At 35.1% G+C, this 13,591-nt stretch overlaps 6 protein-coding genes and 1 non-coding gene across 7 annotated transcripts; 3 read left to right on the top strand and 4 right to left on the bottom strand.

Moving 5' to 3' along the window:
- Positions 1-2,965: 2,965 nt before the first annotated feature.
- B0P05DRAFT_586570 (chloride channel) lies at positions 2,966-6,218 on the top strand (the record flags this gene model as incomplete). The annotated part of the gene is made up of 13 exons (XM_051582523.1): positions 2,966-3,254; positions 3,301-3,552; positions 3,602-3,702; positions 3,753-4,046; positions 4,098-4,212; positions 4,261-4,430; positions 4,480-4,587; positions 4,639-4,784; positions 4,830-4,904; positions 4,953-5,316; positions 5,367-5,387; positions 5,434-5,970; positions 6,048-6,218. The coding sequence occupies 13 exons, from the start codon at positions 2,966-2,968 to the stop codon at positions 6,216-6,218; spliced, it is 2,643 nt and encodes an 880-aa protein (XP_051435399.1).
- An 80-nt stretch (positions 6,219-6,298) lies between these two features.
- On the bottom strand, positions 6,299-6,980 carry B0P05DRAFT_539201 (uncharacterized protein). The gene is made up of 4 exons (XM_051577923.1): positions 6,819-6,980; positions 6,461-6,776; positions 6,391-6,408; positions 6,299-6,340 (listed from the first exon to the last, which is right to left on the bottom strand). The coding sequence occupies exons 2-3, from the start codon at positions 6,610-6,612 to the stop codon at positions 6,402-6,404; spliced, it is 159 nt and encodes a 52-aa protein (XP_051435398.1). The 5' UTR covers positions 6,613-6,776; positions 6,819-6,980; the 3' UTR covers positions 6,299-6,340; positions 6,391-6,401.
- Positions 6,981-6,995: 15 nt separating this feature from the next.
- On the top strand, positions 6,996-7,432 carry B0P05DRAFT_539196 (ribonucleoprotein LSM domain-containing protein). The gene is made up of 3 exons (XM_051577922.1): positions 6,996-7,097; positions 7,142-7,289; positions 7,353-7,432. The coding sequence occupies exons 1-3, from the start codon at positions 7,066-7,068 to the stop codon at positions 7,401-7,403; spliced, it is 231 nt and encodes a 76-aa protein (XP_051435397.1). The 5' UTR covers positions 6,996-7,065; the 3' UTR covers positions 7,404-7,432.
- On the bottom strand, positions 7,433-9,714 carry B0P05DRAFT_539193 (cleft lip and palate transmembrane protein 1-domain-containing protein). Its single transcript, XM_051577921.1, has 6 exons — positions 9,539-9,714; positions 9,137-9,495; positions 8,974-9,088; positions 8,631-8,924; positions 7,696-8,586; positions 7,433-7,652 (listed from the first exon to the last, which is right to left on the bottom strand). Exons 1-6 carry the CDS (start codon positions 9,681-9,683, stop codon positions 7,456-7,458), a joined length of 2,001 nt encoding a protein of 666 aa, XP_051435396.1. The 5' UTR covers positions 9,684-9,714; the 3' UTR covers positions 7,433-7,455.
- Positions 9,715-10,534: 820 nt separating this feature from the next.
- B0P05DRAFT_578951 (skd1 protein) lies at positions 10,535-11,973 on the top strand (the record flags this gene model as incomplete). Its single annotated transcript, XM_051581892.1, has 5 exons — positions 10,535-10,550; positions 10,603-10,756; positions 10,840-11,412; positions 11,458-11,677; positions 11,734-11,973. The coding sequence occupies 5 exons, from the start codon at positions 10,535-10,537 to the stop codon at positions 11,971-11,973; spliced, it is 1,203 nt and encodes a 400-aa protein (XP_051435395.1).
- Positions 11,974-11,985: 12 nt separating this feature from the next.
- B0P05DRAFT_539180 (mitotic spindle checkpoint component mad2) lies at positions 11,986-13,107 on the bottom strand. Its single transcript, XM_051577920.1, has 5 exons — positions 12,784-13,107; positions 12,585-12,731; positions 12,388-12,532; positions 12,242-12,342; positions 11,986-12,191 (listed from the first exon to the last, which is right to left on the bottom strand). The coding sequence occupies exons 1-5, from the start codon at positions 12,842-12,844 to the stop codon at positions 12,001-12,003; spliced, it is 645 nt and encodes a 214-aa protein (XP_051435394.1). The 5' UTR covers positions 12,845-13,107; the 3' UTR covers positions 11,986-12,000.
- On the bottom strand, positions 13,083-13,155 carry B0P05DRAFT_t43. Its single transcript has one exon. It is a non-coding gene; the product is annotated as a tRNA-Gln (tRNA).
- Between the last annotated feature and the right edge of the window lie 436 nt (positions 13,156-13,591).

Raw genomic sequence — 13,591 nt, 5'->3', positions numbered from 1 at the left:
AAGACCAAAAAAAAAAAGGTTTTTTTCTAGACTCGCTTTTTATCATTTACACTTGCTTTGTTCCCATGCTTTAGAGATGAGATCTTTTTGTTTATATTGGCTTCATTATGATGAAAAGAACTTTCGATGGCATAAACAACTTTGTTGATTTGTGTAACTTTCAAAGATCAATTTGCTCACAAGTATGTAAAAACTATACAAGTCTATATGCTTATTGACAATGTATTATGGCACACAGACAAGATAGAATCTATCATTTATCACTATCTGAAAATATTGTTCTAAAGAGAACATAGCGGATACTTTGTTCTTACTTGTATCACAAAGTAAATCGTTTGTTTACATTATGTTGATTACTAAACTGATAGTCGAAAGTAACGCCTAGGACCAGTCTATGATCTGTTTACATCAATGAATACGAGTTTTGTTACAAAAGAAAGTTTTTAGGGAAAAGCTACTAATTGTCATGCAATAAGCGCATGGATTTATGGTAATACTTTTCAAGCTCATGCTAAACGTAATAAGAGAGACGAAAAGAGATATTTAATCATCAAAAATCAATAATAATCAATTATGATTTGTGTGAGAAATAAGCCTCCTTTTTGTGCTCTTTTCATTGTTGGCGTTATTTTTATCTTCACATGAAAGAAAAAAGTGAAGAATTATTATAGTTTAAAGTCCTCTGTCCCAGAATGAATTCTGTATCAATTGAGTTTTATTATTATTATTATTATTATTATTATTATTATCAAACATAAAGAGAGAAGCATTTAGTTCAATCATAGATGATCAGCTCATGTTATAGAAGAGAAAGGAGAGAAAAAGGGATATTTTTACGTCTAAAAAACTGAAAAGTGCAGTGTCAATTGCATTGTTTATGCAAACAAACAGCTTTTGTTGTAGTATAGAATCAGATGCTCTTTCTTTCCTCTCACCATAAACTGATCCTTATCAAAAGAAAAAAAAAAGGAGATGAGTGTACCCTTTAGGTTTTTTCAATTTTCAGAAAATAACGATTTGTGAACGATACAACCACTTTTTTCTATGCTATGTATTAGTAGAATTTGCTTATCTAATGCTATAAAATGTTTGAAAAAGCATTATAAAAGTTGTACGCTAGACTTGAAAACCTTAAAAACGTGTTCCCAGAGGATATCTAGAGAGCTAAACAGCAAACATACAGCTTTCTTTATACCATTTGATGCGCCTTTCTAACATCTATAAACTTCATTCATACGGTTTTTTTATAGCTCTCTGTTTTTGTAAATTTCTAAGCCCTTTTTGATCAGAAATTTCATATTTTTTTAAAGGTTTTTATTTTTTTGCTCCACGTAGACTATGACTAAAGTCTTTCAAGGGGTGGTCGCAATTTTAAGAAGTACAAAGGGAGAATACATAGGATAATTAATTATAAACATTTGTGCAAGTGTTTCTCGTCAATCAGAGAATTGAGAGAAGCACAAGTGGATGAAAGAAGTAAAATTGGATTAAACGGAATTTCATTGAAGATATTATTCCAATGGGCTTTCCAAATTTGACCCATGCCTTGGAATACTATTTCTTGAGCAGCTAACTCACTATTCAGAAATTTCATATTGATTTCAAGATAAAATTACAAGTAATTTCGAATCCCGATATTTTTTTGACATGCAAAAAAGGATAATCATTTTACAGTTACGTAGAAAAAATATTGAATATCTTTTCATTATTTTTGAAACCAAATAGAAATTGTATGCTTCCCGTCCTTAAACAAGTTATCCAAAGTATAATAAGCTAACACTGTAGAATGTTTAGGAGAAAAGCTTAGGTTGTTTACTTAACAGAAATGATATTTGATGTATCTTGAGATTGGTTGGCCATATTGTGTAGTGGTATGAATGTAATGAGTTAAAGCAATTATGCAATTGACAAGATTATTGAACTACCCCCTCGTATTCGTGTAAGTATTTACATAGACTGTTTCATTTCTGTTACCCTTCTATTCTCTCCTCCTCCTTATAATCTAATGTAAGTAATGATATAAATATTATTTGTGTATCTCATATTTTGCTTATTTTTTAGAATTTTTTTCGACAATAAAGTATAGTATATATCACTATAAATGTGTTTCAATAAAATGATATTACTTTGATTACCACAAAGAAAAGACAGTTTAGTCAATATGATTAATTATTTGCAAAATTCACGAAAACATTTGAACTGTCAAAAGGGTTTATGTCGAGTATGCAAAAGAACCTTAATTGAATTTGGCGTACAAAAGATATGGCGTATATCCACCATTCAAGCTACACTTTTGACCTGTCTTTTAATTTTCTTAATATGAAAAACAAACATGTTGTTTTTTTCTCATCATTTAGCTTGAAATCGTCAAAGTATTAAAATTAACTATGCTTGTGTTAGTTCGAAATTTTTTTCTTGTTTATTTGTTTTAAACATTGTACCTGAAACCTTTAAAAGGGCCCGATTACGTTATCTTTCTTTTTTCTTTTATTGATTTCTGCCTTATTTCTGCTAAATTGAAATGACAGAATCACAGCTGATATTGAGTAATGTATGAGAATTTTTTTAAAGCAATCTAAGCCCAATCGTCTATTGACCTAGTCCTCTGTTCAAGAATGACGGAATCTTGTTGCCTCGCACAGACCTCTTGAAACAGTTGAACATGAAATTCTGCTTACCATAAAAGCAATTTTTAGGCAGAGGCAAAATACATAAACCTGCACGTCGTCTTGGTTCATTCTGTGCAACACAGGGTTAAAATGTCAAATAATAATAAAAAAAAAAAGCGTTTGAAACACAGCTAATGGATTTCATCATTTTGTGAACCCCGTGACAAACTTTAACTAAATCATTTGATGGGTTAATCATAGAAGCAATTTATGTCACTCAATAAATTCATTGTGTATAAAAAGGAAGTGTACCTTTTTGTACTTTTTTTTTTCTTCTATATTTCTCAAACTCTCTTATGAATCCATCCCAAGAAGCATTGAATGAAAGATCTTCCCTGTTAGATAGGCGTAGGTCTTCTTCACAACAAAAGTACAATACAACTCCATTGTCTATACCACTACCATCATCTCCTTACCGAGAACAAGACCCTCTAGTTTATCCTCCTACTTCGCATTCTCAACAGTCATTCAACAACCGATTTAAATGGTTTAATAAGCGCACAGGATCATATGATGAAGACAGACAAGGACTAGTCAAAGAAAACACAGGTGTCCGTGTTTGGAGTGAATCTTATTCCAGTATAGGTAAGAAACTATTTGATTTGTTTGTTTTGCTTATTGTACTACCTAGATTGGATTCATGACAGAATCAAAGAAGGTGTGCGGAAACGAAAGTTTCGAGATATACCCGGGCCAAGAGGTCAACTGTTAAAAGCGAGTGATGCATCACAAGCCTGGATTTTAGTTATTCTTATAGGTTCTGTTGTTGCTGCTATTGCGTGGTTTATTGATGTTGTTCAAGAATGGATGTCTGACCTCAAACAAGGCTATTGTACAACCAATTGGAGGTTGAACAGCAATTTCTGTTGCTGGGAAAACAAAGGTATACATAACCAATTAAATCACCTTATCAAGTAATTTATGTGAAATAGAAGAGGCATGCGATGCATGGCGAACATGGCCAGAAGTATTTGGCGTAAAAGGAGAAAGTGCTACTTATTATACTGCCATGTTGATGTATACTGCATTTGGGGTATGTAGATTTGACTATATGACTCTCAAAGTTTACTAACATTTCAAAAGCTATTGTTCTCACTCATTGCTGCTACGATGGTGAAATATACTGCCGAGAAAGTTAAGGTTCGCTCTCCGTCTAAACCAGCTCCATTTTCGAAATCACCTTCTATGGTCTCCATTCCTGCTTCTATCGATAGTACAACCAACAAAGTAGAAGGATTAGAAATACCTGAATATGAAACAAAGAATGTCTACTATAGTGCAGGTTCCGGTATTCCTGAGGTCAAGGTGATTTTAGGCGGTTTTGTTATCAAGGGGTTTCTCGGTATCAAGACATTGATCGTCAAAAGTATCGGCATGGTAAAAGAAAATACATGCACCATAAACATGACTTGCTCATCTTCATGTTAGATCTTTTCTACATCAGCTGGTCTCACTGCAGGCAAAGAAGGTCCTTTTGTGCACTTGGCATGTTCAGCAGGCAACATTGCATGTCGATTATTTCCTAAATTTAATAAGAATGAAAGTAAGGTGTATTGTTTTAAAAGGAGACTTGTGTCTCATTAGTATATAGGCAAGAAAAGAGAGATTTTGTCTGCAGCAGCTGCATCCGGTGTAGCAGTTGCATTTGGTGCTCCTATTGGTGGTGTTCTTTTTAGTCTTGAAGAAGTAAGCTATTATTTCCCCATGAAGACAATGATAAGAAGTTATTGTTGTGCTATGGTAGCTGCTATTGTCCTAAAAGTAAGTTGGATTCTATATGAATTTGTATACTAAACGCAGGTGGCGATAGATCACAGATCCATTTGGTACTGGAAAAATCGTCTTATTCCAAGTTTCATATGACAAAGATTATCATTTATTTGAATTAGTGCCTTTGATTATTTGTGGTGCATTTGCTGTAAGTTATGAAAGTTGATATCCGAATTCGATTTACTTAGTGAATCTCCAGGGCTTTTTTGGTGCATTCGTGACTTATTTCAATATCAAATATCAACATATGAGAAAGTCCACTTTTATCTCTAAATATCCCATAACAGAAGTATTATGTATCATGCTCTTTACAGCTCTTGTTAGTTTCTGGAATCCCTTCTCAAGGTAAAAACGAACATTGTATACGTATGTTTCTTATGGTCTATATAGAATGGGCTTGAGTGAATTTGCTGCTCAATTATTTTCAGAGTGTTCACCTACAAACGACAATGGCGGTCTTTGTGCGTAAGTACAAGATTTCAACTAGACATGCATGCTTAATTTTATTTATAGTCGTACTGTACAAGAAATCCCTCAATTGCTTTATTTACTTATAACTACACTGATTATCAAGATGGGCTTGACCATGATCACCTTTGGCTGTACTGTGCCTGGCGGTATTTTCTTGCCTAGCCTGATCATTGGTGCTGTCACAGGAAGAATCATTGGCCTTATTATGCAATATATGACACTAACATACCCAGATGCATGGCCATTTACAGCATGTGCTCATGACTTTGCCACACGTGGAGAATGTGTCATTCCTGGGGTATACGCCATTGTTGGAGCAGCTGCGGGTTTGGCTGGTGTAACAAGAACTACAATTTCTTTAGTGGTCATTATGTTTGAATTGACGTATTCCCTTACTTACGCCTTGGTAAGAATGTGACAGCACATAAATCAGTATACTCATTTATTTTTGAATAGCCTATTATGGTCGCTGTCATGGTAAATTGGTGGATTGACATAGTTCTGTTTCTCATGTCTTGCTTAGGTTGCTAAATGGATTGCAGATGCTATGTTTGTGGAAGGCATTTATGATTTATTGATTGACTTGAAGCAATATCCTTACTTGGAAGCTCGTCGAGAATACATTCATACGATGACCATCATGAATATCACTGAATATCTCGCTACGATTGATGTGGATGAGCCTATCACAATTGGAAGACTGAAGCACAAACTTGCCATTGTAAGATCCATGGGCTATGCTGAAGATGGTGGTTTCCCTATCCTAAGTGATGGTGATGTTCTAGAAGGGTATATTGCCACAAGCGAAGTCATTCATGGTCTCGAACAACTTGAAGCCATCTTATCTGCTACCATGTCTGAAAACGAAATCAACCAAGTTCCTTGTTATTTTAATCGACTCAGGACTCATCATGATTCAAGCATGTATCTCTCTGTTAATCATGACTTGAAAACACCTTTAAGAAGTCTACTGGAAGTGAACCATGCAGACGACAATGAGTTTATTGAAACAGGCAAATTGAGTCAACCATCCAATGATTTTTCACAGTATATTGATCATGTAAGTTCAAACGTGATGTTGATTTCATTGTCCAACTCTTTTTTTTTTTTTTTTTTTTTTTTTTTTTTTGTACATAGGCTCCTCTTACTATCAATCAAAACGCTTCTATGACTTTATTGATGGATATGTTTACTAAACTTGGGGCAAGATATGTCTGTGTCACACATTCAAATGGCAGATATTTGGGTATTATTCATAAGCGTAGACTTTTAGCCTACCTTAAAGAATTGGATGAAGAAGATGATTAAGTTAAAATACACATACATAAATATTCCCCCCTTTCACTCATGTAAAACTTCATTTTTATATTAAACACTTTGAATGATACAGTTTATTCAGATTTATTGGGAAGTTGAACTTTGGGAATAGACTAAAATAAGACAAGGTGAGTCGTGTTGATCTCATTTTGTTTATAGTTACCATGTCAGGCTTCATGACCTATGCAATGAGCATGTCAGTGTGTTGTGTTATATCAACGAGATATGCTTACCTTATTAACAGCTGTGCTACCAGCAGCCATACCAGTACACATAATGACAAATGTGTAAAACTTGTTAACTCGAGCCATAATGATTGAAATATGCTAAAGAAAAAGAAGAAAAGAAAAAAAGAAATCAAATCGGCATTTAAATCTCTTGACATCTCGAGAATGCGTTGTCAAGGAACTTAGTGGTATCATAACAACCAGAATTTTACAGCTTGTTCCTTTTTAAACCTTCAAATTGCAGGAAATCAAATGCCATATATGGGAAGCAAAGCTAGAGATGATGTTGATATAAAAAATAGGCCTTTGTTCTACATTTTATCTATAACAATAGTAAGCTAAATATCTATCGTATCAAACTAACATTGTCCTGTCTTTTAAACGTTTCTTGTATTACGAATAATATACATAAAGTCCATTGATGATTGCAAAATGTGTTATTGATCTGATACTTTTTTTTTTGATGACGTATTTTTAAATTTACTGAAATGAAAAATACTCGAATTTTTTTTTTTTTTTTTTTTTTCGTTTGTCAATCAGCCTCCAAGGTAATTATCTCATAACACGCATCGCTTTACTAAACGCGTCTGATTCTATAGCACATATACATCATGGGAAAGACAACTACACCAGAATTGAAAAAGTAAGCAACTTGTTAATTTGAAAGCGATCTTGACGATCTTGTAGATATATGGACAAGCGTCTCTCTCTTCAATTAAACGGCAACCGTAAAGTTACAGGTGTTCTTCGTGGTTTTGATCCCTTCATGAACATCGTTTTGGACGAAACTGTTGAAGAAATCAGTGCTACAGAGAAGCACAATATTGGCATGGTGGTAATATATATATATATATACATAAAAATAAGGGGAGGACGTAGTATTGATCTTTTATCATAGGTTATTCGTGGTAACAGCATTTCTATTATGGAAGCTCTTGAACGTATTTAAACAAGCCATTGAATAAAGAAAGAAGTTCTTGTTTTATTGTACACAGCACCTATTATTTATCTTTTTTTGATTCTTTCTTTTCTTCTTCAGCAGCAGCAGATTCACCTACTTGACCATATTCATTGGCTCTTGTGTGATCCACTTTATAAGCATGTCTTTGGTAAAGATATACAAAGAACACAAAATCATCACGAAGACAAGCAAGACGATGTAATGTAGGCATCTTAATGACAAAAGCAAACAAATCATCTAAAAACAAGTGAGTCAAATAAACAGTCTTGTTTTAACTTACCAATGAATGTATTGAGTGACTTGTACATCAATGTCTTCCAAGGCATATGAGCAACACTCTTGAGTCTATAGTTGATATACAATTGGGGCAACATGGTAATGAAGCCAAACATGTAGACAAACTCAACAAGTGTCTTGAGGACATAAGAATACCAGCTCTTGTGTTCTTCATAGTAAAGTGAATAAATAGCATAACCACCCAACAAGGGATAAGAAGCCCAAGTCAAGTACTTGAAGGCAATAGCATCGTATTTAGCAGTCTCGTCTTCTTCTTCTGTCTGTTGAGTTTCTTGGTGACCTAACTTGGGCAACAAAGAGCCAGGCACCCAAACCAATTCATACTTGAGAGCCTTAAACACTTTCCATAACTCAATCAACAGACCAAACCCTTGACTGATCAAGACCATATAAGACGTTTCTTGGTTATTATCGAGCAAGTATAAAAAGATAACAATTTGGAAAAAGATGTTGACAATCAACGTACGAACAGAGATACCCGTACTGTTTTCTTTCTTTTTCCAGAATTGGATGTCGTTCTTGAAAGCCAACATTTCAAAGAGGGAATGGAGAAGACTGACAAGAATAGTTGTGCCCAACAAGACAGGATTGGTTTCCATAAACATACGTTTGACTTCATCTAAATCACTTGAAGTCATACCACCCATTGGACTATTGGCCTGTTGTTTCATGGATTCATCCAAAGTAGCGTAGATATTGAACTTCCACATCGAAATGGGTTCAAGGCGAATAAGTAGAGGAAGTGAATTTACAGTGTCATTCACAGGAAAAGCATTTTGTTGTAAAGCCCAGAAATCATTAGGGAACAAGATGGGTCGATAGAAGCCTTGCTTTCCATTAGGTGTACGAGCAAGAGCATGATCGAATTGAACATCTACAGGCAACAATAAGAAACAGAAAACACCTGCATTTACTTACATTTGATGACAGGAGGTTGTAAACCATTCTTGGGAAGCACTGACTTCTTGTCTGTAATCAATGCAAGCGTTACATTCTCTTGCCAATGAGCAACCATAGGGCCACGACGGGTCAAGTCGCCTAAAATGCCAGCACCCAAATCAACAATACTAGCAGCAGAACCAGCCTCCACTTCTTCTACTGGTTGCTTTTCTTCCTTCTTTTGTACTTGTTCCTCCTCTTCTTCTTCTTCGCCTTTCTTCAACAGGTTTTTTTGTTTAACAATGGCCTTTTGAGGATAAAACTTTGTCAGAACTAGAATATGAATCAGTATATCTTCTAATTTGGATATTTTCTCTTTTACCATGTCGATAATATACAACTGCATTAGGATGAAAAGTTTTATCGTTTGGATCAATAGGCATCTCATTTTGTGTAATAAAGATATGAGCATACACAGTACCATTGTGTTGAATTGTCTAAAGATATAAGTAAAAAACGCCATGAGGAGGGGATTTCCTTATTACCTTGGTAGCAGGTATTTCAATACGATGTTCTCTGGCTTCAAAAGACTCTTGATAATAAATGTCGTTTGTCTTCCAATCAGGTTGTCTATGATAATCTGTAAAATATTCATCTTCACTGACATAAACAGACACTTCCATGGGTGTGGCAGGTTGCCAGAGAGGAACCAAGGCATCAGGTAGACTAGAGATAGGCACAGAAGGATTAGGAAAGTAAAATACATCATTAGGAACACCGACAGCATAGTCGCGAAGAGTAACTGCTCCGGGAGTAAAGGCGGGTTGGTTCGCTGTCGTGCTAGTCGTAGCACCAGGTGAACTAGGCACATGTGTGTTCACTTCAGGAGTGGACTTGTTAAATCCTGCAAAGTATCAATAAACATGAAAGCTGTGAGAGTCCTTTACCTCCAGTCACAGTTTTCATAATCAACCAAAAGAAGATCATCTGAACAATCTGTCCACCATATTTCTTGAAGAAGCCTTGTTCTTCTGGCTTAGGAGTAGCAGCAGTGTTAGCTACTGCTGGTCCTTCTTTTGTATTTTCTGCCATGAGATAGAAATAAAAAGGAAAATCAATTTTTAGACTTTTCCCAGGTATCGTTTTCAAAGCAATACAAGCTCCGCATTGTTTCTGGAGACAATAAGCCATTGAGGAAGGGAAGCACCCTTCAGCAAGGACTCTATCGTAGCATATATACAGAAGATATCAGACAAATGCAATCTAAGCAATTTTTATCAAAGAAAACAAGCAAGACAAACACAGATACAATAGAAATACATTCCTATTATTCAGGATGTAAGCAAGTGATTGTATTTAAACATGTACATAATGTTGCATTGATTTTGATATTAGAAATGGAATAAAAAAACTGCTTGGCACTTTATCTTTTTTTTTTTTGCGTAGACAATTAATAAAGGCATACAAACATATTTTTTTTTCTGTGGAGCATCGACGGAGTGTTGTCCAGACAAAATGCATAGAGCAAAGACATTTGTTTTGTAGGCTTCAATTCAAACAAGTGTATTACTTATCCTAGCAAAAACAAAAGCACTTGCTAAAATGAGTGGATATAAAGCTATGGCTATTGTCTTTTTTTTTAAAGCAATTTTTTATATACCGGAAGCATTGTGGCAAATAATTCTCGGGACGCAATAATTCACAGAAAAAAAAGGCACCTCCCTTTCTGTTTTTCTTTTCCTTTTTTTCCCATCTTTACACCATCCCTAAATACAATGTCCAATACTGACTTTCTCACGGTAAGGAAACAAGTGAGCGATAAGCAGTAACTTATAACTTGTCTACAGAAAGCAATAGATATTGCAAAAAGAGCCACCGAGGAAGATCGAAACGAAAACTATAAAGATGCATATAACTTGTATCAGAACTGCCTTGAATACTTTATGACCGCTATACGTTGTAAATAACAAGAAATACATGGTCTCTTTGATATATTAATATAAGTAAAAAGACGAAAAAAATGATAGGTTAAAGGAACGTATTCGAGAAAAGTTGGTAGAGTATCTCGATAGAGCAGAAACGCTCAAGTCCTTTTTGAACGCGCAAGAACAAACTTCAAGTCCAAAAAACGGCGGTGCTGCTACGAGCAGTAAAACAAAAAAAGTGTAAGAAAGAAAGCAAAAAAAAAAAAAAAAAAAAAAAAAAAAAAAAAAAAAAGTTTCATGTATCTCATTCTTTTGAATGATAGTGGATCCTCTGATAAATCGGACGAAGAAGATGATGCTGACTTGAAGAAACTACGTGCAAATTTATCTGGCGCCATTTTGACAGAAAAACCCAATGTGAGCTGGAACGATGTAGCTGGCCTTGAGGGTGCCAAGGAAGCGCTCAAGGAAGCTGTGATTTTGCCCATCAAATTCCCTCATCTTTTCACAGGTCAACGTAAACCATGGCGAGGTATTTTGCTCTACGGGCCTCCTGGTACAGGTAAATCTTACCTTGCTAAGGCTGTTGCCACAGAATCAAATGCTACTTTCTTTTCTGTTTCATCTTCTGATCTAGTCTCCAAATGGCTCGGTGAAAGTGAACGTCTTGTAAAGCAATTGTTTCAATTGGCTCGAGAAAGCAAACCAGCCATTGTATTTATTGATGAAGTAGACTCTCTTTGTGGTTCCAGAGGAGAAGGCGAATCCGAAGCTTCTCGTCGTATCAAGACTGAGTTCCTAGTGCAGATGAATGGTGTAGGTAATGATATGGATGGTGTACTTGTGTTGGGTGCTACAAATATACCTTGGCAGTTGGATTCTGCTATTAGAAGAAGGTAACATATCTATATGATAGTTTGTTGTGTTTATTTTGTTTGCAGATTTGAAAGACGTATTTATATCCCTCTTCCCGATGTCAATGCTCGTGCCAACATGTTTGCCTTGAATGTTGGCAATACTCCCTGTACCTTATCGCAACAGGAATATAAGCAACTAGCAGAAATGACAGAAGGCTATTCTGGTTCTGATATTGCTGTCTTAGTAAGAGATGCTTTAATGCAACCTATTCGTAAAGTACAAAGTGCTACACATTTCAAACAGGTAAAGACAAATTTCCCTCTTTTTTTTATGCATGTCATTCTCATTTTTGTCAATAGGTTACTGCTCCTTCCCGTACAAATCCCAATACAGCAAGTCAATACTTTACACCTTGTTCTCCTGGTGATCCTCAAGCTCAAGTCATGAATTGGATGAACATTGAAGGTGAACAATTAATGGAACCTGAGCTCACTATTCAAGACTTCTTGAAGGCTGTTAAGAATTCTCGTCCTACAGTCAATGATGCAGATATTAAGCAACATGTTAGCTTTACACAAGACTTTGGTCAAGAAGGATAATTAAATAAATAGAATACTCCTCTTTTTTTATTGTTCATTTGTAAAGTGACTTGAATCCATTTTGTATGCTACAAATGTGTCTACCTTATGTACCAGTGTGTTGAATGATTTTAATCGTACATGTTCTCCGCCACCAGCAATCAAATTAGGCCCACTATCTCCCCATGTTAAGGGTACTTCGACATCTTTGTTTGCATACACCAATACATTAAATGTGCCTATTCGAAAATCAATTTCCCTTTTTTTTTCTATAAAATATGCGTCTTACAATCATCAGTTTCTAATTCTGGTAAGAAGGAGACACTAGCTGTGATTTGGCGTAAAATGGTTCTGATCTGTTTTACTGTGTTTTGCTGAATGATTACTGCTCTTTACATTTTTCAATCATCTCTTGTCTTTTTTTTTTACACTTACTGTTCAGGTGGTATGTTTTCTGTCATAGGAATTCCATCTTCTCCATTGATATGTACGTCAAAATTCCATCGCTCCAAGACTTCCAGTGTGTCTTTTGACTTGATAACTACTACTAGTTTACTGATCGTATTGCTTTTCAGCCAAACTAAAAAAAAGCATGAACATGTGATCTATTCTTGTTGTTATTGATAGCTTACTTTGTAATTGCTGTATGATCTTGTCAATATAGGCTGTTAACTCGGGATTGATCGACGCGTAAATCTTCATGCCGTATTTACTAACAAGTTTGAAGTCGTCAGTTGGGTATAAACCACGTTGGTACAAAATATTGTTCAAACCACATTCTTTGCAGAATTGATTAGTACTGTCGAAACTTTCAAGCATGTTTTAGCTTACCAAAGAACTTAACGACGAGGGAAGAAGAGCCTTCAAGTGTGATTGGCGAGCTCGAGTCCATATGATGTAGCTATATTGTTGAGAAGTAAACCTCTTTTTTTTTTAATGCTGAATTTACTCAAATTGATTAGCAGTCATGTGGCATTGATTATTGCCGGTTTAAGTGGCGAATACAAAACCAAAGAACCAAGGCTTATAAATATATTTGATGCCATAAGGGATCCACTAAAAGCGACGTTTGGACCCATTGGCTTCAAGAAACACAAAATATTACGTAATCAGAAAAAACAAAAAAGTGGAGGTCTCACCGAGACTCGAACTCGGATGTCAGGATTCAGAGTCCTACATGCTAACCAATTACATCATGAGACCTTCCATTTTTTCGCAATTTTACAGTTTTTTACGTTTGCCTACAATTATTAAAAAGTCACATGACTAAGGAATATTTCTTTGGCTTGTTTTTGGACACTTGATTCTAGAGAAGTACGCCAAAAGAGGAAATTATTTAAACTAATTAGTTTTTTTATCACTAATCAAAATTATGAATACTCTTTATTCTTTAGATTATGTGGGTTATTTATATGTTTTCTAGTTACTTGTACTAGTACGTAATTAGTAATTGAAGACATGAAATATAAAATAATATGCTAAATATAATTGCTAATAAGTGACTAATATCAATGTTCTGCTAAGTATCCTTTTTGGTTCTTTTTCTTCGTTCTTTGCTTCGTTTTATGTTAGGTGAGAACCTTCTTCTTTTCTTTGCGTTTGCTTCTTTTCGGAATTTCATTTCTAGTTCTAGCGGCAG

The sequence above is a fragment of the Gilbertella persicaria genome (genome assembly GCF_025201335.1).
Source record: "Gilbertella persicaria strain CBS 190.32 chromosome Unknown B0P05scaffold_17, whole genome shotgun sequence".
NCBI lineage: Eukaryota > Fungi > Mucoromycota > Mucoromycetes > Mucorales > Choanephoraceae > Gilbertella > Gilbertella persicaria.
The sequence above is the reverse complement of the archived record's forward strand: the minus strand, read 5'-3'. Positions and strand labels throughout refer to the sequence as shown.